At 41.3% G+C, this 18,552-nt stretch overlaps 1 protein-coding gene across 2 annotated transcripts; it reads left to right on the top strand.

Moving 5' to 3' along the window:
* Window positions 1-4: 4 nt before the first annotated feature.
* LOC131126349 (collagen alpha-5(IV) chain-like) lies at window positions 5-17,230 on the top strand. 2 transcript variants are annotated; one of them, XM_058068790.1, is made up of 52 exons: window positions 5-188; window positions 2,201-2,254; window positions 2,389-2,478; window positions 2,566-2,610; window positions 2,682-2,726; window positions 2,812-2,874; window positions 3,349-3,402; window positions 4,638-4,664; window positions 6,088-6,156; window positions 6,240-6,302; window positions 6,373-6,408; window positions 6,480-6,524; window positions 6,605-6,682; window positions 6,808-6,861; window positions 7,194-7,259; window positions 7,722-7,766; window positions 7,820-7,873; window positions 7,974-8,021; window positions 8,096-8,180; window positions 8,267-8,302; window positions 8,739-8,912; window positions 9,400-9,489; window positions 9,565-9,648; window positions 9,762-9,832; window positions 9,899-10,087; window positions 10,177-10,348; window positions 10,439-10,528; window positions 10,590-10,697; window positions 10,786-10,880; window positions 10,952-11,102; window positions 11,198-11,302; window positions 11,401-11,565; window positions 11,675-11,761; window positions 11,837-11,977; window positions 12,364-12,462; window positions 12,535-12,633; window positions 12,733-12,872; window positions 12,933-13,059; window positions 13,151-13,231; window positions 13,315-13,413; window positions 13,542-13,589; window positions 13,768-13,950; window positions 14,126-14,256; window positions 14,352-14,424; window positions 14,932-15,006; window positions 15,090-15,215; window positions 15,292-15,387; window positions 15,464-15,673; window positions 15,749-15,926; window positions 16,281-16,395; window positions 16,485-16,654; window positions 16,733-17,230. In XM_058068790.1, exons 1-52 carry the CDS (start codon window positions 117-119, stop codon window positions 16,809-16,811), a joined length of 4,980 nt encoding a protein of 1,659 aa, XP_057924773.1. In that variant the 5' UTR covers window positions 5-116; the 3' UTR covers window positions 16,812-17,230. The 2 variants fall into 2 exon arrangements, with proteins under 2 accessions (XP_057924773.1, XP_057924774.1); XM_058068791.1 differs by lacking the exons at window positions 15,292-15,387; window positions 15,464-15,673; window positions 15,749-15,926; ... (1 more) ...; window positions 16,485-16,654; window positions 16,733-17,230 and having other exon boundaries at window positions 15,076-15,160.
* Window positions 17,231-18,552: the final 1,322 nt, after the last annotated feature.

Below are 18,552 nucleotides of genomic sequence, written 5' to 3'. Positions count from 1 at the left end.
GAATGAATGTGAAAGCCGTAATGAGTTAGCAACGTGCACAGAGAACATTCAGCGTGGATGTTCATGACTCCTGGAGGCTTCTTTTACTGATCTGTTGTGTCTGGAGAGAAACACTCATGGGAAGAAGAGTGTCGCTACTTGCTTTGGTCCTGTTTGCTGTGATGCTGATGGACACTGGCGCCAAGAATGTAAGATTTACTTTATTTGAGACGATGGAAATTCTGAATTAGCATATTATAAGGCTTTACCGGTACTCTTTTTGCGATGGACTTGGATATACAATATACTTGTAACTAGAGTGCCTGTGCTTATCTGCCAACATCTTGCATCCTGACAACGGGATGTTGTTTGTGCCTGAATGTAAGCACACAGAGTGTTCTTTGCCGGGCCATGTTGGTGGGCCTGTGTGAGCGAGGTCTGGGAACATCGGATAAATAAAACACTCACCCGCAGAAAAGAGCCAAAACGCGGATTAATGTGTAAGTCATCATAAGATGCTAGAAATAGAAGAGTTAGAGCGCAGACCTCCATAGTTGAGTTACAGTATGTTCTGTAATCAGCAGTGTGCAAGGCAGTGGATTACAATAAGTGGCCTTTATTATGAAGTCATACACCAACATATCACATGAGCTTTACATGAACATTAAAATCTGTTCATTTTACCATGATGTATCCTATTTTATGTTATAGTAATTTGTTACTTGCAGACAGTGTTAGGCTCATCATATATAATAGGAGTGGCCGTAATTACTGTAATATCATGATTAATCTCTGTGTTTATTTTTTTTTTAAAGATAAATGAAATTGCACTGGGTTTGTAATTTTGAGAAAATGTTTTATGACTATTGAACTGTGTTTTAGGTATTTTCATTTGTGCATTTCATGAAGGAAAGGCACTGAGGCCTTGAGGCAAATCCTTACTGAATGTTCCTAAATGGGCTTTTTTACTCACAAACATTTTCAATTTAAAACAAAACAAATCGTATTTTCAGCTGACACAGTAGTAAAAAAAAAACATGTTTGTGTCAGTGTGAGAGGTCTCACATTTTGTATTTGCTGAACGTTTTTGGGAGTGTTTAGGAGCTAATATGCTAATAATACAGAAAAATGGTAATACAAAAATACGTTTGCTTACTCTATTGTTTTAAATAATGACCCCAGTTCTGAAATTTATATCCTTTTAAATAAAATTTGATGTAATTACTGTAGTTGCACATTGAATCATTTACCACAAAGAGATTTCCCCAAATTATTATAGATTTAAAAAAAAATAAATTTTTTATCTGCGATTAAATGAGTGGTTAATTGTGAATTAACTATGGACAAATATGTGATTAATCAGGATCAAATATTTTAATTGATTGACAGCCCTAAAAAATTAGTTATTATAAAATTAAAATATATTTTTTTAAGCGCACACAACACAGAGAAATATGCAGTGTACTTGAACGCCTCATCAGCGCACAGCGCTTGAAAGGAAGACGGAAGTCGAGTAGTCTGTGCGTTCTATGAATAAAACCATCCACTCTGACATCATAAATATGATGAAAGGATTCCCTGACCACAATCTGTCTATGGTGTCCTAACTATCTTCGCAGAGAATGAGTCCCCAATGTGTGGATGCTTTGTTTGGGCACTGTTTGACCTGACAAAAACCTGATCCTACGAAAACTGGGGTGCATGAAAACCACGGTTCTCCTGCATATTAAAATGATGGAGGGTCCGCTATGAAGGCATTCCATAAAAAATAGGTATATTCAAATGTTTTGCACGTCATTAGGTGTGCCTAATATTTTTCTCGAAACGTCTCTCAGCATATTGCAGTTCCACACCACTGCCTGTCTATAGAATCCACAGCAGAAGCCTGGGTGAGCATATTATAACAATAATAAACTGTAGCAGTAGTTTACTGGCTTCCATTAAATCCCATTCTATTGAACCGAGGTTGAAGGTTTGGACCAAGATGGTGTGTTATTTGATGGCATGCTGTTATTGGAATAAATAGACTCCATAAATCCAGTGCATGTACTCAATCTGCAGCCCTGCCATATACATACACACACACACACACACACACACACACACAAATTATACCACAGGGCGGAAATAAAATGCAATCAAATGCATTGATCGCTCATATGAGAAGCTTGTACAGGAAAACGAGGGGAGCAAACTTCAGTAGTTGTGTTTTTTGTTTCAGTGTGTGTGCAGCGGAAGGTCACGGTGTCACTGTGAAGGAGTGAAAGGTAGCCGGGTGAGTGACACGTCTCTTTTATTTTATGCTTTATATTATGTGTAATATTTAGGATTTTATAGTATTGCTCAAGTAAATTACATACAACTTTTAAACCTTTTTGTATGAACTCCCTTGCCTGCACTCCCACACAGGGAGACAAGGGTGTCCCAGGAGTTCCAGGTGCTCCAGGACCAGAGGGCCGCAAGGGTTCAGACGGTCACGCTGGACCCAGAGGACCAAAGGTGGACTTTAACGCATTTCAAATCATGCTGCTAAACACTAATTGTAATTGTGTAGGATTAATCGTGATAGAGTTGTGTCTTTGGTAGGGCAACACCGGGCCGGATGGACCTGTGGGCCTTCCAGGGGATCCGGTAATAACATATTTTGTAGTTTATTAAGTGTCTAAAGTCAAAGTCAATTTCGGTTTCTCATAATTTTACAGGGTTTGACTGGCAAGGAGGGATTTGCTGGCTCTCATGGTTTACCGGTGAACTTTTAGTTTCCCTCATTCAATTAACTTCACTTTGTTTATCTACTTTATCATGTGTTTATGCATATTTCCTCACTCGCAGGGCATCCCGGGACTGCAGGGCCCACCTGGACAAGCGGGGGCTCCAGGCTGCAATGGAACAGATGTGAGAAGGAGTTTAACAAAACAACATGAGAATTGTTTCCATTTACAGTTTCCTGGAAAAAGAAAATGAAACAATGTGTATCACTGCTAGCTGTCCTGACTCTTGTCAGATTGTCCATTTTTTGTGTTTTTAATTTAGCAACATGTTACTATTCACTGATTCACATCATTAAGTTCTGCTTAATGATAATAGGTTAAATTTATTATTATTATTATAGACACACATAAGTATTTACAATATTTTAATCACCAAAAGTGAACAAATATTATTAATTAATTATTTTTTGTATTTTTGTATTGTGTGATATTATATATTAAATATATGCAATTAATATAATTATTTTCATTGTAATTGTATTGTAGTTGTATTTTTCATTGTATGTGATACTGTGTTTTTCTATTAATAGAAGTTAACAAAAGTATTAATAATGTATTATATATAGCACCTTTTTATAATGATATCTCATTGTTTTAGGGAGACAATGGACCTCCTGGTGCTCCTGGTGCCCCTGGACCTGATGGACCACCAGTAAGACAACAAATCAATGCACAATACAGTGGAACCTCTAAGTCAGGGGTGTCGCTGATGTTTTTTATTGGACCACAGCACATTATTTAACAAGAAAACAAACAAAACAATGAGCAGTAATTTTACAAGGAAAAAAGTCAAAATATATATTTTTTTATATCTAATGAGAAAGAGTTGTGATTTTATGAGACTAATGTAATATAAAATAAGATAAGATATGCCTTTATTTGTCCCTCAGTGGGGAAATTTGCATTGTACAGCAGCAAGAGTGCAGAGTCAGTTAAGCAGTACAAAAATACACAATATAAAAAATAAACAATATAAACAACCCAAGTATTAACAAATCAACATTTTTACCCATAGTTATGTATATACAATACAGTATGTAGATAATATGAAACGAGATTGACCAGTCTATACACTATGAGATCTTGCTAGTGAGTTAATATGAGGCATTATAGAAGTACTTCACATAGAACTTAATATATTGTATTTAGAGCCTTGATATTGCACGTGGAGTTTGATCAGATATTGCACAATGAATGGAGTCTGGAGTAACTATACTGAGTATAAAAACTAAGTATTGCACAGATGTACATAGTGGTGTAGAAGTACGTAATGTCATAATGTCATTTTAGTAGCATAAAGTTGAAATACTAAAGTTGTAAAATGAAACAAAAAATGAATACATTAATTCCATAATTTATGGAATATTAGGTTGCGCAAAAAGTTATAATTTTACAAGAATAAAGTCAAAATATCATAATTACATGAAGGAAATATACAATAAGAAAGTTCAAATCATGGGAAAATAAAAAAAAGGCAATAGGAAACATGAAAAAATTCTGTAACTTTATGAGAATCAAGTGAAAATATTAAGAAAATAAGTATATAAGTATAAATATATTTTACCAATAGGAAATGGAGAAAAAGAATGTGTTGCAGGATCAAATTGTCGCCATCATAACACCTTTATTACTGTGTAAAGGCACTGTTTCACAGTAAAATGTAATGAAATGTAATCAGCCTATTAATCTGAATACACATGTAAGTCTGCTAACATCTTTGGTTTGAAATGTACAATATTTATTCCATAGAGGTCGCACAATTGGTTGAGTATATTTCAGGTTAATTTTGCACGTTGGAGGTTCCACTGTACTACACAATACTACAACCAAGGGATAGCCAAGGAACATCTTTGCCCCCCTATGAAACTTTTGCTCTTTAATTCACAGGGTCCACCGGGTGCTTCTGGACCAAAGGTAATCAAGTATATGCTGTGCCAGCTGAGGTCACTTGTTAAGTACTTTTTCTACAAGTGTATTTAGCAAAAGTGCCCAGGTCTGCCCTTTTGGAAGTTTGCTGGCAGGATCCTGATGTATAAAAATGTATTTATATATAATAACATGATGCGAGCACTCCCCAAGCTCCCGGAGCTCATTTCGGAATATGTTCAAGAGGGACCAATAGTAGCTTCCTTAAATATTGGCTGTGATATTTACTACTAGCAGAATCATACCTTCAGTCACATCAGAATGAAGGAAGACATGTGAAAGTAAGAAGTAAGAAGTAAGAAGAAGGCAAAAGTGTTTACTTGTTTTAACTCTTTAGTTTTAAAAATGATTTGGAGTGCATGAGAAAGCAGAAATGTGGCTCTCTTTGACCAAATGGTCATTTAAGTACATTGCACAACACAACGGCAACAGAACCACTGTTGTAATCGCAGCAAAGAGTAAACTGCTCAGCCTGTTACAGTATACTGCTGATGAGCTTATTGTAAATAACAGTACTGCAAGTGTAATACAAGTGAGTTTCGCACCAATACAACACAAGTAACATTTTAAAGCACATGCAGAGGTAGATAAAGCTGCTGGATGCTGACTGTTGTTATTTGATTATTTGAAAAAAATGTAAATAATTTGCAAGCACAGTCTGAGTAAATGTTTTCTACACAAGTTTTATGAGTTAAAGCAACATGTTTCGGCCAAAACCAATTTTGTGGCCCACAAACTCATCAACTATTGAAGACTAGGTGGTTAGTTAAATAGAGCTGCTACAGGAACATTTGGGTAAAAGTATTGGGGCACCTGCCCCCGGTTGTCAACCGATTGCAAAAAAAAAATAGAGTTTAACAACTTTAACTCCTCTGAGAATTCATTCATTCATTCATTTTCAACCTATCCTTACAAAGGTTGCGGGGGTGCTGGAGCCTATCCCAGATGTCTTCAGACGGGAGGCGGGGTACACCCTGACTGGTCACCAGCCAATCACAGGGCGCATATAGACAAACAACCATTCACACTCACATTCATACCTATGGACAATTTGTCGCCAATTAACCTAGCATGTTTTTGGAATGTGGGAAGAAACTGGAGTACCCGGAGAAAACCCACGCGTGCACGGGGAGAACATGCAAACTCCACACAGAGATGCCCGAGGTTGGAATTGAACTCGGGTCTCCTATCTGTGAGGCCTGTGTGATAACCACCCTTCCACCGTGCAGCCCACCTATGACAATACTTTTTAATATACATATGTCCATTTATCCAAAAACATCACAATTTCAAGATTTCCATCTGCTACATACCACAGTAATGTTAACATCACAGGCAATATGCACCATATAATGCACTAAATGAACCTAAAATGCCCTTTGAAAGCATCCACTTACCCGCTTTTGTGCAGGGCGAATCTCCAGTGTCAGTGGATGGAATACCAGGACCACCAGGACTCCCTGGGAGAGATGGCAATCCGGTAAAAAGCTTGCATTGAAATGTTGACAATACCAAACACTCATAACTCAGCACATAACTCACATTTTATTCCTGGTGTTTTAGGGAGAGACAGGTTTCCAAGGAAAACCTGGGCGAGGTGGAGATCCAGGACCACGTGGTCCAGTTGTGAGTAAATGACTTGGCTTGCATTTTGCCCGAAACGGTGTAGGCGTTATTGTGGTGATTTGATTACCAGGGACCCCCAGGCCGTGCAGGGACTCCAGGATCCAAAGTACGTATGTAGATTTATGTGTATTTAACCAGAGACTGAGTAAATAGCGACTGCTTTGGTTTGTTTTTTAGGGTCAAGAAGGTTTTGGCGCTACCCCTGGACCACGTGGACTAAAGGCAATACATTTTTAAGTATGCCATAAATCATTTTGTCAATGTGATTTCTGCGTTACCATGATTTTCTATATCTTATACAGGGGAGAAAGGGCCTACAAGGACCACCTGGACCCCCAGGTCGGATTAAGGAGTTCTTCACTGAGAGTCTTGTATTAAAGGTACAGTAGGTGTCCAGGTGACAATAGATGTTATATATATATATATTCATTGTTTATTACATATTGCTGACGATGATGAAATATAATAACATGTACGGGAGGGTGTGTTATCTTCCGTTGGTCAGGGTGCCAAAGGTGACAGAGGTGATACAGGAGATAAAGGCTGCAAAGGCGCACCGGTAAGTTCCTGCAAGAAAAAGTCACATGATGAGAAAATAGGTTGTGAAGTTACAAAGATGAAGTTGACCGTGTTCCCTTGTTTATTGTAATATTAATACTAGAATCTATAGGTATGAATGGTTGTTTGTCTATATGTGCACTGTGATTGGCTGGCCACCAGTCCAGGGTGTACCCCTCTCACCCGAAGACAGCTGGGATAGGCTCCAGTGTGCCCGTGACCCTAGTGACAATAAGCTGCATATAGAAAATGGATGGATGGATAGAATTCAGTTACTTTGTTCAAAAACTAGTAATTCAGTTTGGCCCTCATGGTTTTGGTGTTCTTCCCCAGGGAGACCCTGGTGGGGACTCCTACACAAAAGGAGCAAAAGGAGACAGAGGTCAACCGGGTGCAGAAGTAAGACACTGTATTAAATATCATACTTTCGTTTGTTACACTAATAAAGCATGTATACATGTTAAACAGCAGATGGCGGTAATGTGTAAAGTAACAAATGAAATGAGGTAATGTTGAGTCTTTCATTAACAAATGTGTTGTTTATTTAACACAGCATCAAACCTGAAGATTCTCTTAAAATTTTTGAAGGAGGCCAAAGTGAAACAGTAACTTTGCAGAGGCCACCTCCCTCCAAGGCAGAGTCAGTGAATAATGCAACAGAGGTCCTCCTCAGTCACAAGCGTTTATTGCCTTTATGATGACTGGCATGTAATGTGTCTCCAGCAAAAAGAACTTTAATGGGAAAATAAATGAATGCATGCCAGAGGCGCTGCGTCAACGGTTCTTTTTTTATAACAAACACGAGTGTACTGATTGAATGCACAGATCTAATGTCCTCACTGGACTTAATTGTCCTTGCAGGGAAAGATGGGGAAGGATGGCGAACCTGGACAGGCTGGATTCATGGTAGGGATGTTTGTAGACTGTGTGTGTTGATGATAACATAAGGTTGTTTTTAGGGAAGGCCTGGTTCTAGAGGCGATCTAGGCTATCCAGGAACACAAGGAGCGATGGTCAGCCATCACGTATTATTATCTATGTACATAATACAATCGTTGTAATTGGCTGCCATGTTTTATTAAAAGGTACCACTGTCTGCTCTGTCATCTTTAGGGTGAAAAGGGGGACAGAGGTCTCCCTGGTCCGCCCGGGGAACTAAAAGTAATCATATCCTTTCATTATTGATGCAAACAATTTTGAACATGGTTTAAACTGCTAACTCTGTCCTTTTGCAGATAGTGGGACCTGTGGATGGGCTGCTAAAGGGTTATCAGGGAGATCCAGGTTTTCCAGGAGAACCAGGACTAGTGGGACGCCAAGGTAAATGAACGCAACCCGGATAAGGCTCGGGTTGAAGTACGAAATGCATAAAATGAGATGAAATAACAGTCTGTATTTTATTTTAGGTTTTGAGGGATTTCCTGGACCAATGGGCCCACCAGGTGTTGGTCTAGCTGGGTACAACATATGGGCAAATGTATTGGGACACTTATCCGCAGGAAGTGGAAAAACAAAAAGCATGTGTATAATTGACTTTACAAGACATTGTAAGTTAGACATTGTAATTATTTTAAAGACATTATTATTAATTTCAGCTTTTCCTCCTTTTCCTATCTTTTGCTCTTTTTCCCCATTGCTGCTTTTTTGTGTTGGGATTTGGCAAAAAACAAACGAGCTGCGGGCCACAAATGGCCCTCGGGCCATACTTTATATATACTATACTACTATATACTACTATACTATATATATATATCAAGAATATTTGATTTGGGGCTGACTGATTATCTGAATGTCACAAGACATTTGCCCATATTAAGTAAAAAATGTACAAATCCACAGCATCCCATTGCTCATCATCTCCCACTAAATTGTACACAGGAGAATCACTTCAGAACTTTCCTGGTCCACGAGGTCCTGATGGGTTTCCAGGTCCGAAAGGGGATCCTGGGGAACCAGGCGATATTTACAGAGGGGCTCCTGGTCCAGAAGGGGATCCTGGTGATCAAGGGCCAGCTGGGGATCAAGGCCCACGTGGACCTCCTGAAGAAAAAAGTATGTGCAGATGTTTTAAAACAAAGTTGATATGAGTGAACAATAGGAGACACTGCAGTTAACTGAATAGAGGCGTTAATTGGAGCATTTATGGTACATACACTTACAGGCCATGATGATATCTACCTTTCCAAAGATAATAATAAACAGTCAGAGAATTGAATGATATGCGATTATTGTGGTTGTGTCAACTGCTGCTAGTATGAAATGATTGATACGCTAACACTTTCCTTTTTACAGCCTGATTAACTGTTTCTGCACATCAGCATGCCAGCAAGGGGGATTAAATAATATGGATCAAATATGTTTTTTATTGTGCTTTTATAGCACCTTTGTTGCAACGATTTATGTATATTGTCTCTAATCGCCATCAAATGCTCACCCAAAAGCACACACTGTAATTTATGAGTTGCTGTGATGACAAATGAAGTTTATTCTGTTGAATCAAAGAAAAGTATGAACACCGTTCTGTATTCAACTCTTGTAGATGGCAAAATAGTCAAAGGTCAGCCAGGAATGAAAGGAAGCAGGGGTATCCCCGGACCGGCTGGATATGATGGGATGTTTGGGATGAAAGGTAGGAAAATTAGAATATACTTACTGAGGGTTGAAAACATTGAAACACATTGATCATAACAGCTGATTTTCACAGGGGAACAGGGTGAACCCTGCTATGATTGTACGTCAACAGGATTACCAGGTCCGCCGGGTCCACCTGGTCCTCCAGGACGACCAGGTAAAAGACAAAATACATTATTCAGTTGTGTCAAAGCATGAAATATGTAACTAAAAGAGGTCAAGGTCAAATGTACCAGTCCACAATAGTAAACATTTTCTTTACACTGTCAGGATATAATCAAGGACCAGGAGAGAATGGTGATCCGGGTTTCCCAGGACTTCAAGGCATACGTGGAAGTCCAGTAAGAAAATATACATTAAAAGGTTGAGTTGTTGGATTTTGTTGACTCATTCTTTGTTCTGCCAAGGGTCGTGTTGGTATAACAGGAGTTCCAGGGTTCCCTGGACAAAAAGGAGAACCATATTCCGATATCGGTCCAGGGATGAAAGGGGAGAGAGGAGACCTAGGATACCCTGGCAGTCCCGGAAGAGATGGCCTCCCTGGGTCTCAAGGATTGTCTGGCCCCAAAGGTGTTCAAGGTCTTCCAGGGGATTCGGTAATAAGGTTCTTTTTTCTACTCTGCAAACTTAAAGAATATTTTTTGATCACATTTAAATTATAATAAGTATTTTATCCGTTCTGAAGTATCCCTACAATGGTGGGAAGGGAGACAAAGGCTTCCCAGGTCCACCTGGACCTTCGGGCAGACCAGGGCCACAAGGCTACCCTGGACCATTTGGATATGGTCCTGCTGGACCCCCTGGAACTAAGGGAGATTTTGGGGTACCTGGCTTTCCTGGACAACCTGGAATTCCAGGTAAGTAAAGATGTAGACTTACAGTACATACAGAGCTCTGAAAGACAGGCAGATGGACTTCTTGTGTCTTTTCTTCTGTTTCACTGGTAGGCCAGAAAGGAGAACCAAGCCGCATCTACACCAAAGGTCTTCCTGGACCACGTGGATTTAAAGGTCTACCTGGATCACCAGGAAGAGAAGGTAATCTGCATGGCTTTATCCAGCGTCTCATTCATTCTCATAAAAACAAACCAATTTGTAGGTGATCCAGGGGTTCCGGGTTTCATCGGCAGACCAGGCTTCTCAGGACAGAAAGGGGAACCTGGTGATACATCATTCCCTGGACCCCCAGGAGACCCAGGAGAGAAAGGTTGTCGGCACTCACCCAAATTCACCACTTGTGACTTAAAACTCATGGTTAGTAATACATTACTCTACTAAGTGTGTGTGTTATACAGGTGAGAAGGGAGCCCTTGGTTTACCAGGTTCCACAGGTTTGGGTCTCCCTGGCCGGCCAGGTCAACAAGGGCCTCCAGGTCTTCCAGGCTTAAAAGTCAGTGGTACAAAGCAACCTTTAGGGGCTTAAAATACTTTTAAAATTTAAGATTTCACTTCTTCTCTCAGGGTGATGCTGGTTATGGATATCCGGGACTCAAAGGCCTCCCAGGAATACAAGGAGATGAAGGGTCTGAAGGCGCTTCAGGAGATCCAGGAATCCCTGGATCACCTGGAAACCCGGGATTACCAGGAAATCCAGGCTCACCAGGAGAAAGAGGTTCCCTAAAATCCTTGGACAGTTATATAATAATGATAAAGAATTCCATACTATCAAAAACTCATTTATCTAACCCTGGCACATGATGCATTCAGGAAACAAAGGGTTAGTTGGACCACCTGGACCACCGGGTCCCAAAGGCTTATGTAATTATTCTCTTCCTGGACCACCAGGACCAGATGGTGCTTCAGGGTCTCCCGGTCAGTGTTCTATTCTGTTTTCAATGGCATACTTGTGTCTGTTTACCTGATCATCATTGTATCTGGTCATTGTCTCTTTGCCCCACCCCCTTTCATAGGACCCGATGGCTTGCCAGGTATAAAGGGAAATAAAGGCTCTCCTGGGTTTGGTAGGCCTGGTCCAGCAGGAGAGCCTGGTCTTCCTGGGCCAACAGTGCCAGGTCCCCAAGGTGATATTGGACCAAAAGGAATAAAGGGCCAAAACGGGCTGCCAGGCCAACCAGGTAAGGCAGGAGTCTACACCAACATTACGCAGTGCTATGAGAAGTCATTCATCATTTTGAAGTGAAGAACTTCATTCAGATTATTGTTAAATCAGTTAGTTTTTCTCAGGACACAGAGGAGACCCTGGACCAGATGGATTACAACAATTTGGGCCACAAGGATTACCTGGAATTATTGGACCACCAGGACAAATAGGTAGCTGAGAAATGTATAGAAAAACTTCATATAAAATCCAGTAAGACTGACTTTCCTGAAATGTTATGTTTATAGGTGACCCTGGTCGTGATGGAATTAAAGGTTCCTTGGGTCAACCAGGAATGACTGGGGACCCCGGTCCCATGGGTCCTCGAGGGCCTCCAGCTCCAATACCAATAGACCTGATTGGATCCCCAGGAGACCCCGGTCAGCCAGGTGTCTAATTTTCATTTCTTGATTTCTTCTGTCTTCACCAGGAATTTGTTATTGATGCAGACTTCTTATACATCCTGGTGAGATCACAATGTGGACACCAGCTTAATGTTTTGCAACAGGTTCTCAATTCACTAGTATTTCTCACCAGCAGTTGGACTCAATCAATAACACACAGACAGTGAGTAAGCAATGCATAGGGTTCTTTTTTGGACCATTTAATTCCACAGAATTATACAGTATGGAGCAACCTGACTACTTTGTTACACGTAATATTGTACCATAACCAAGACAGCGTACAAGAACCGGAGCAACGTTTTCAGGATTTATTTATTTATTTTTATAAAACTGAGGCATTCTAAATTCAAGGTTTGACTGCACTCTCTTAGGTGACCCAGGTCCAGTTGGTTTCTGGGGAGATACTGGAAGTATTGGAGTAAAAGGACAAAGGGGAAATACTGGAGCCCCAGGGAGGCCTGGACAAAGAGGTGCATATTTTATGTCCGAGAATTTGATACATTACAAATGTTTTTAAATGCTTTGTTCTTATTGGTGCCCAGGTCCCACAGGTGAGCCTGGTATTGAAGGCTCAGTTTTCTCAAAAGGAAATCGGGGACCTGCAGGTATCCCAGGAATTCCAGGAACCAGAGGCAGACCTGGTAAGAACTGCAGTTTGGTTTTAGGTCTGCTGCCTGCTTTCCAAAGCCAATCCTTAGTAATATATGAGCAGTTGTTTACACAGTATAATGCTCTCATAGGGCCAATGGGAACAAAAGGAGACCAAGGGATCCCTGGACCGCCAGGCATAAATGGGGCACCAGGTCCAAGAGGTAACAAAGGTGACAAGGGAGAACCAAATTATTATGGACATGGCCCACCGGGACCGATTGGACAAAAGGTGAAAGAAATATTGTGTCCATAATCAAATGCACGGTTCACTTAGCCTTAATGTCCTCAGGGGGAGCCAGGATTAAGCTATAAACACACAATGAAGGGTCAAAAAGGAGAGCCCGGTATTGTTGGACCTGCGGGTCTACCTGGACGGCATGGATTCAAGGGAGAACCAGGACCCGATGGACAAAATGGTTTCTACAACTGGCAATTTCTTAAGAGTGGATTTATATCCACTAAAAACTATGAGCATTGCAGTCTTTTATCCCAACCCTTCTGCTCCAGGTTCACCAGGCTATCAGGGGCCAAGAGGTTTAGATGGGCCTCAGGGATGGAAAGGACACAGAGGGCCAAATGGACCACCAGGCAAAGTCCCTTATTAAATAGTTCACCAATGAATGACACTAAATGAACCTGTCTTATATTCAATATCTTGTGTTCGTCTTCAGGTGCCCAAGGCCCACCAGGTCCTCCTGGTTCTGTGGGTTCTAAAGGGAACCAGGGACAGGATGGGATTCCAGGGCCACCAGGACAGAAAGGAGATGCAAGTGAGACATAGGAAAAGTGTCCATGTCCATTCTTCCGTTACATGTAGAAGTTATGAGCAAACAGTGTTGGCAAAACGGTGCTTTCAATGTCCTCATTGCAATTAAAATGTTTTATTCCGGGACTATAGCTGGATTAGAGGGTCCGCCTGGTCCACGTGGTCTCCCTGGCCAACCAGGTAAGGTCTCAAACTTATAAGCAATGGCAGTATTCTTATTTTCCCCTATTCTGAACTCATTCAGAATATATTACGTTTGAGGAAAATGTTCATAACGAGAAGTTTTTGAACATAGTAGACCAGAACTTGGTATTGCCTTTCAACTCACAAACCTGGAATTATATTCTTATGTTAATAGGTGCTCCTGGGCATCCTGGTTCTCCCGGCTTGCCTGGCACAGGAGACCATGGACCAAGAGGAGCAAGAGGACCTCCAGGTGGTCATGGGGGATCTGGTCAGAGGGGACCACCAGGAAGAGATGGGACGTGTGTCCCCGGCATAAAAGGGGACCGTGGACCTCACGGCGGTCAGGGTAGACCAGGTGAGGGTCTAATATTTATTTTGTTTCTAGGCCTGTATGACACTCAAGACCACCATCTCAAAGCCAGTTAATCAATCACGCAATCAAATGCTTTTCTTACACTATAAGACTATAAGTCTATAAGTTTTTTTGTCCTCGACTTGCATAAAACGATGTCCGTTTTTGTTGTATGAAGGCAATCCTGGTCCCCCTGGACCTCCAGGACCTTCAGCACCTGGGTTGAAAGGGAACATAGGTGACCCGGGCCCTCCAGGGAGACCAGGATACACTGGACCCCCAGGAGATTCAGGCATCCCTGGTCCACCTGTGAGCTGAAGCAGTTATTTTAAGTATTTTTACCAACCAAAATATTTCTGATGAAAGTAATTGGAAAACTTGCTTTGTTTGATTCACTTCCGCAGGGTCCAAGAGGCCAACCTGGGGATCCAGGACCAATAGGCGATTCCGGTCTTCCCGGCATTGATGGGTTCCCTGGTAAAGAATGTTTTGAACCATATCACCTTTTGGCATTAGTCTTTGGGTTAAATCAGGGATCACTAAGGATCGCAATCGACCAGTCGATCAGTTTCCAGTCTGATGTTGCGAGCACATAAAAAATATTAGCTCTGAGCCCTGCCAGCACACAGGCTGGCCTCGCAAAGCAACAAGCATTGCATGACGTGCAGCTCCACAAATCGTCCAGCTGCAGCGACATGAATCGTTAAGACTGACCAGTTCAACAATACTCCTTCAACAACCAATGCTCGCACCATCAGAAAGTAGAGCTGACACCACATGTCCAACCCTGATGAACAGCCACAAAATCAGGGGTGCCTGAAGTGCAGACTTATTTGGCATTGGCCTCAGGCACACTGCAGAAACAAAACTAAACCAAAAAACAACAAACATGATAAAAACATTGAAAGGTACAAAGACAAAAAACTAAAATGTTGATGCCAACTAAATGTCCTCGTCACATTTTGATGATCTATTAACTTTCAGGTGACAGGGGAGATCCTGGATACATCCCAGGCCCAACTGGTCCACCTGGTGAGAAAGGTTTTCCAGGACAACCTGGTGAGTCTAACAGGTGATAGAATATGAGGGCTTCAAGTAAAACAAAAAAAAACAACAACAATTCTCCAGCATTGTTTTTATAGGCATCAAAGGTGAACGGGTGTATGCCAAGGTGATATATGAACCTGGACCGCCTGGCTTACATGGCCCTCCTGGCAACCCTGGACTGCCTGGAAACACTGGACCAGCAGGACCACCAGGCCACCCAGGTCCTGTATAGTGATATGGAAGATGCGTGATGAGTTATTATTTGCTAGTATGAATTTGGATATTTTGTTCTAAAAGGTCCCATGGGTGTCAAAGGAGTCCAAGGTTCCAGCCCAGTCGGACCACCTGGATTTACAGGTCACAAGGGAGACAAAGGAGCGGAGGGTGTGCCAGGTACATGTCTGCGTTTGCGTTGACAAACGTCTGTGATTGCAGATGTAAATAATACAGACTGATTTTCCCCGTGCAGGTCTACCAGGCAGACCTGGAGATCCCGGCAAGAAGGGTCCTGTCGGCTTACCAGGCAGAGGCGGTTCAGCCTACACAACAAGCTTCCTGATAGCACGACACAGTCAGAGCAACCAAGCGCCACAGTGCCCAACAGGAACCAGTCTCATTTACTGCGGTTACTCTTTCCTCTTCATGAATGGAAACGAGCGAGCGCACGGTCAGGACCTCGGTAAGAGAAGCCATAACTCCCCGATATCCTTCCACTGCCCCATAAAGCCATTGAACAATTCCAACAATTTCTCAGGGACCTCGGGAAGCTGCCTCCCTCGATTCTCCACCATGCCCTTCCTCTTCTGTGACACAGAGACAAACTGTCGCTATGCCTCTCGTAACGACTACTCCTATTGGCTGTCCACTGACGCCCCTATGCTACCCTCCATGGTTGCCATCATGGGGGAGAGGCTACCCTTCTACATCAGCAGGTAGGACCGGATATTTTATTTGTGAAGATACATGATCACCGAGAGCTATGATTATGTAGCCTATGTGGGTTCACCCATTGGAGCTCTCGAGAACTGGTCCCAAATCTGGATTAATTGGTTGCGTCAGGAAGGGTATTCTCTGTCACAACCGATCCAAAACAAATCATGCAAGTTGGACAAATCTCTGGACTGGAGAAACACAACATACCTGTGGATTAGTAGTGAAGACTGACCTTGTGGCCAACCTGTGTGGTTGACGGGTCTTTTGCCCTCAGTGGTCCAAACAAAAGGATTTTTGTTGTTTTGTCATCAACTTCTGGGACAAAAACAGAGCAGCTGTTATTTTTGTTTTAGGTGTAGCGTGTGTGAGACTACGTCACATGTCATAGCAGTCCACAGTCAGACAACTTTGATACCGGACTGTCCCAGTGGCTGGGAGTCTCTCTGGAGTGGATATTCATTTGTAATGGTAAATATCTGCTACATTTTGGCTAAATGACATCCACTCCATTTTAAATTTTCAATGGAATTGATCACGTTTTGCCTTCATTCAACCAGCAAACAGGTGCTGGTGCAGAAGGCTCTTCCCAACCGTTGATTTCTCCCGGATCATGCCTTGAACATTTCCGTCAAGTGCCGTTCATAGAGTGTCATGGCAGGGGGACGTGCAATTACTACCCTGATTCCTACAGCTACTGGTTGGCGCCAGTAAGCACCAACATGTTCAGGTAAACTAAAAGCAACAAATTCACACTTCATAGCTTTTGACAATAATATCTCTTGTTTGTCTGTTTCTCCCTCTACAGTAAACCTGTTCCTCAGACGGTCAAGGGTCCTTCTCTCGAAGGTGTCATTGGCCGTTGTCGGGTTTGCCGTAAACAATAGCAACCTGAGAAAGTCGACAGATGTACCGACACACAATATTGGCACACCATGACATTCCAACAGAAGTCATGTATTTACCCAAGAAGCTAAAGTTCCTATTCAGTTTCTGCAGATTTATACATGCAACCCAGGAGGTTGTGCTCTTCAAGCAAGACAGAGCTTCTTCCTGCCACTTACACACACATACTGTTGACCCTCAGAAATGCAGCCGTGACACAGATGCTGATCAATTTCACAACTGTCGAGCAGCAAAGACATATGATATTAGTTTTGATTGCAATCTACCAGTTGTTATTTCACTGATATTGAAAACATGATTAAAAAAAAACATAATTTGTCTTTTGTCTTGTATTCAGGCCAATACGGTATATTACAGAAAAGTGAGCAACCCCTTTGCCTGAGCAAAGATGGAAAATATCTATCATGCAACAAAACACTGATGAACTCAAGGGACAATTTGTCTTGAAACCGTTGTCTTGTGCATTAAGTATACGTCAAGGAAAACTGTCCATTTTGGGAATTTTTCCCATCACACAATCCTTATATTAAACTTCTGTGCATTCTAAATATTGAAAAACTGCTATCAAGAAGCAGATAATAATGCAATATAACTGGATTCACCTAATCTGCATATAAATCCCTCCATTAGAACACCTCTAAAAACTCTCCAACAACATTTCAGCATGCTGTGACCATGTAGTAACGGGCACATTGGAATACTTGCAATACTTTGCCCCATTTTGGTTATTTTAAGTATTACTGGAAATAAAAGTACAACCAAAACAACAGTTATTTGACACAATTACATAAATAACAAAGTAGACGACATGAACACAAATCTTATGATGTTATCAAAGCATTGCTGATATTTTTTTACATTAAAATCTACAAAATTCCAAGTTAAGACAAATCCGGCCACCCAGTGATCACCTGCTTTTACTTATTCAGCAAAATGACTTCTTTTGACCGTTTAATTTGAATTATTGTTCATTTAATTTTGGCATAATTAATCACAGAAAACTGCTGTCTATAGCTCTGTGTTTTCCTGCAAAGATGCGCTTTTGGGATTAACATTCATCATTTTCAATTAACCCTAAAACATGTTTCTATAGGCTGCAGTCATTGAACAAAATCGTCTCTTGAGAAAAGATTCCGACCAATGTCTATTACTTTCCCACAAAGACCGGCTTTATGGACCTTAGAATAAAACACACCTCAGCATTTAGTAAATGGAATATGATTTTAATGGCAGCTGTGCAAGCGGAAGGGGGCGATAATGCTAACGTATGTTAAAATTAATGAAATGCGTAGTGAGTCGATACATCTTACAGGGGTTGTTGTGTGCCATGAGTGTTCAATTATTGTATTGCGGTGCATTCAAGCTCCTACTATGCACTGTGCATGGTAGGAAATGTAACAATAACTCCTATATCTAAATAAAATACTCTCATTGGACACTACATTATGCACAAAAAGAATCTGCCTTTAAAAAGCTAATAATAATGTTCCTTTTTATATATGTTTATGATAGGGTTTGTAGTTTGCAATGGTGTCCAATTCCATCATTCTAGCACAAGGGGAAATTCCAGATTTACAGCAGCAAAACTCCACCTGGAATTTATGTGGTACTAATGGCCTATCTTAGGCATATCTTATCTTACCTTGTCATATCTCTACTCTAAATACGGTAGAGACAGATGAAAGAAGGCAAAGTGACATTCTAATACAAATACAATGATAT

The sequence above is a fragment of the Doryrhamphus excisus genome, chromosome 3 (genome assembly GCF_030265055.1).
Source record: "Doryrhamphus excisus isolate RoL2022-K1 chromosome 3, RoL_Dexc_1.0, whole genome shotgun sequence".
Taxonomy (NCBI): domain Eukaryota; kingdom Metazoa; phylum Chordata; class Actinopteri; order Syngnathiformes; family Syngnathidae; genus Doryrhamphus; species Doryrhamphus excisus.
The sequence above is the reverse complement of the archived record's forward strand: the minus strand, read 5'-3'. Positions and strand labels throughout refer to the sequence as shown.

Coding starts and splice junctions, on each gene's coding strand:
- LOC131126349 (XM_058068790.1), top strand. CDS start 117: ATGGGAAGAAGAGTGTCGCTACTTGCTTTGGTCCTGTTTGCTGTGATG. Junction 10,881..10,951: donor CAGGTCTTCCAGGCTTAAAA/GTCAGTGGTACA, acceptor TTCTTCTCTCAG/GGTGATGCTGGTTATGGATA. Junction 11,566..11,674: donor CGGGCTGCCAGGCCAACCAG/GTAAGGCAGGAG, acceptor AGTTTTTCTCAG/GACACAGAGGAGACCCTGGA.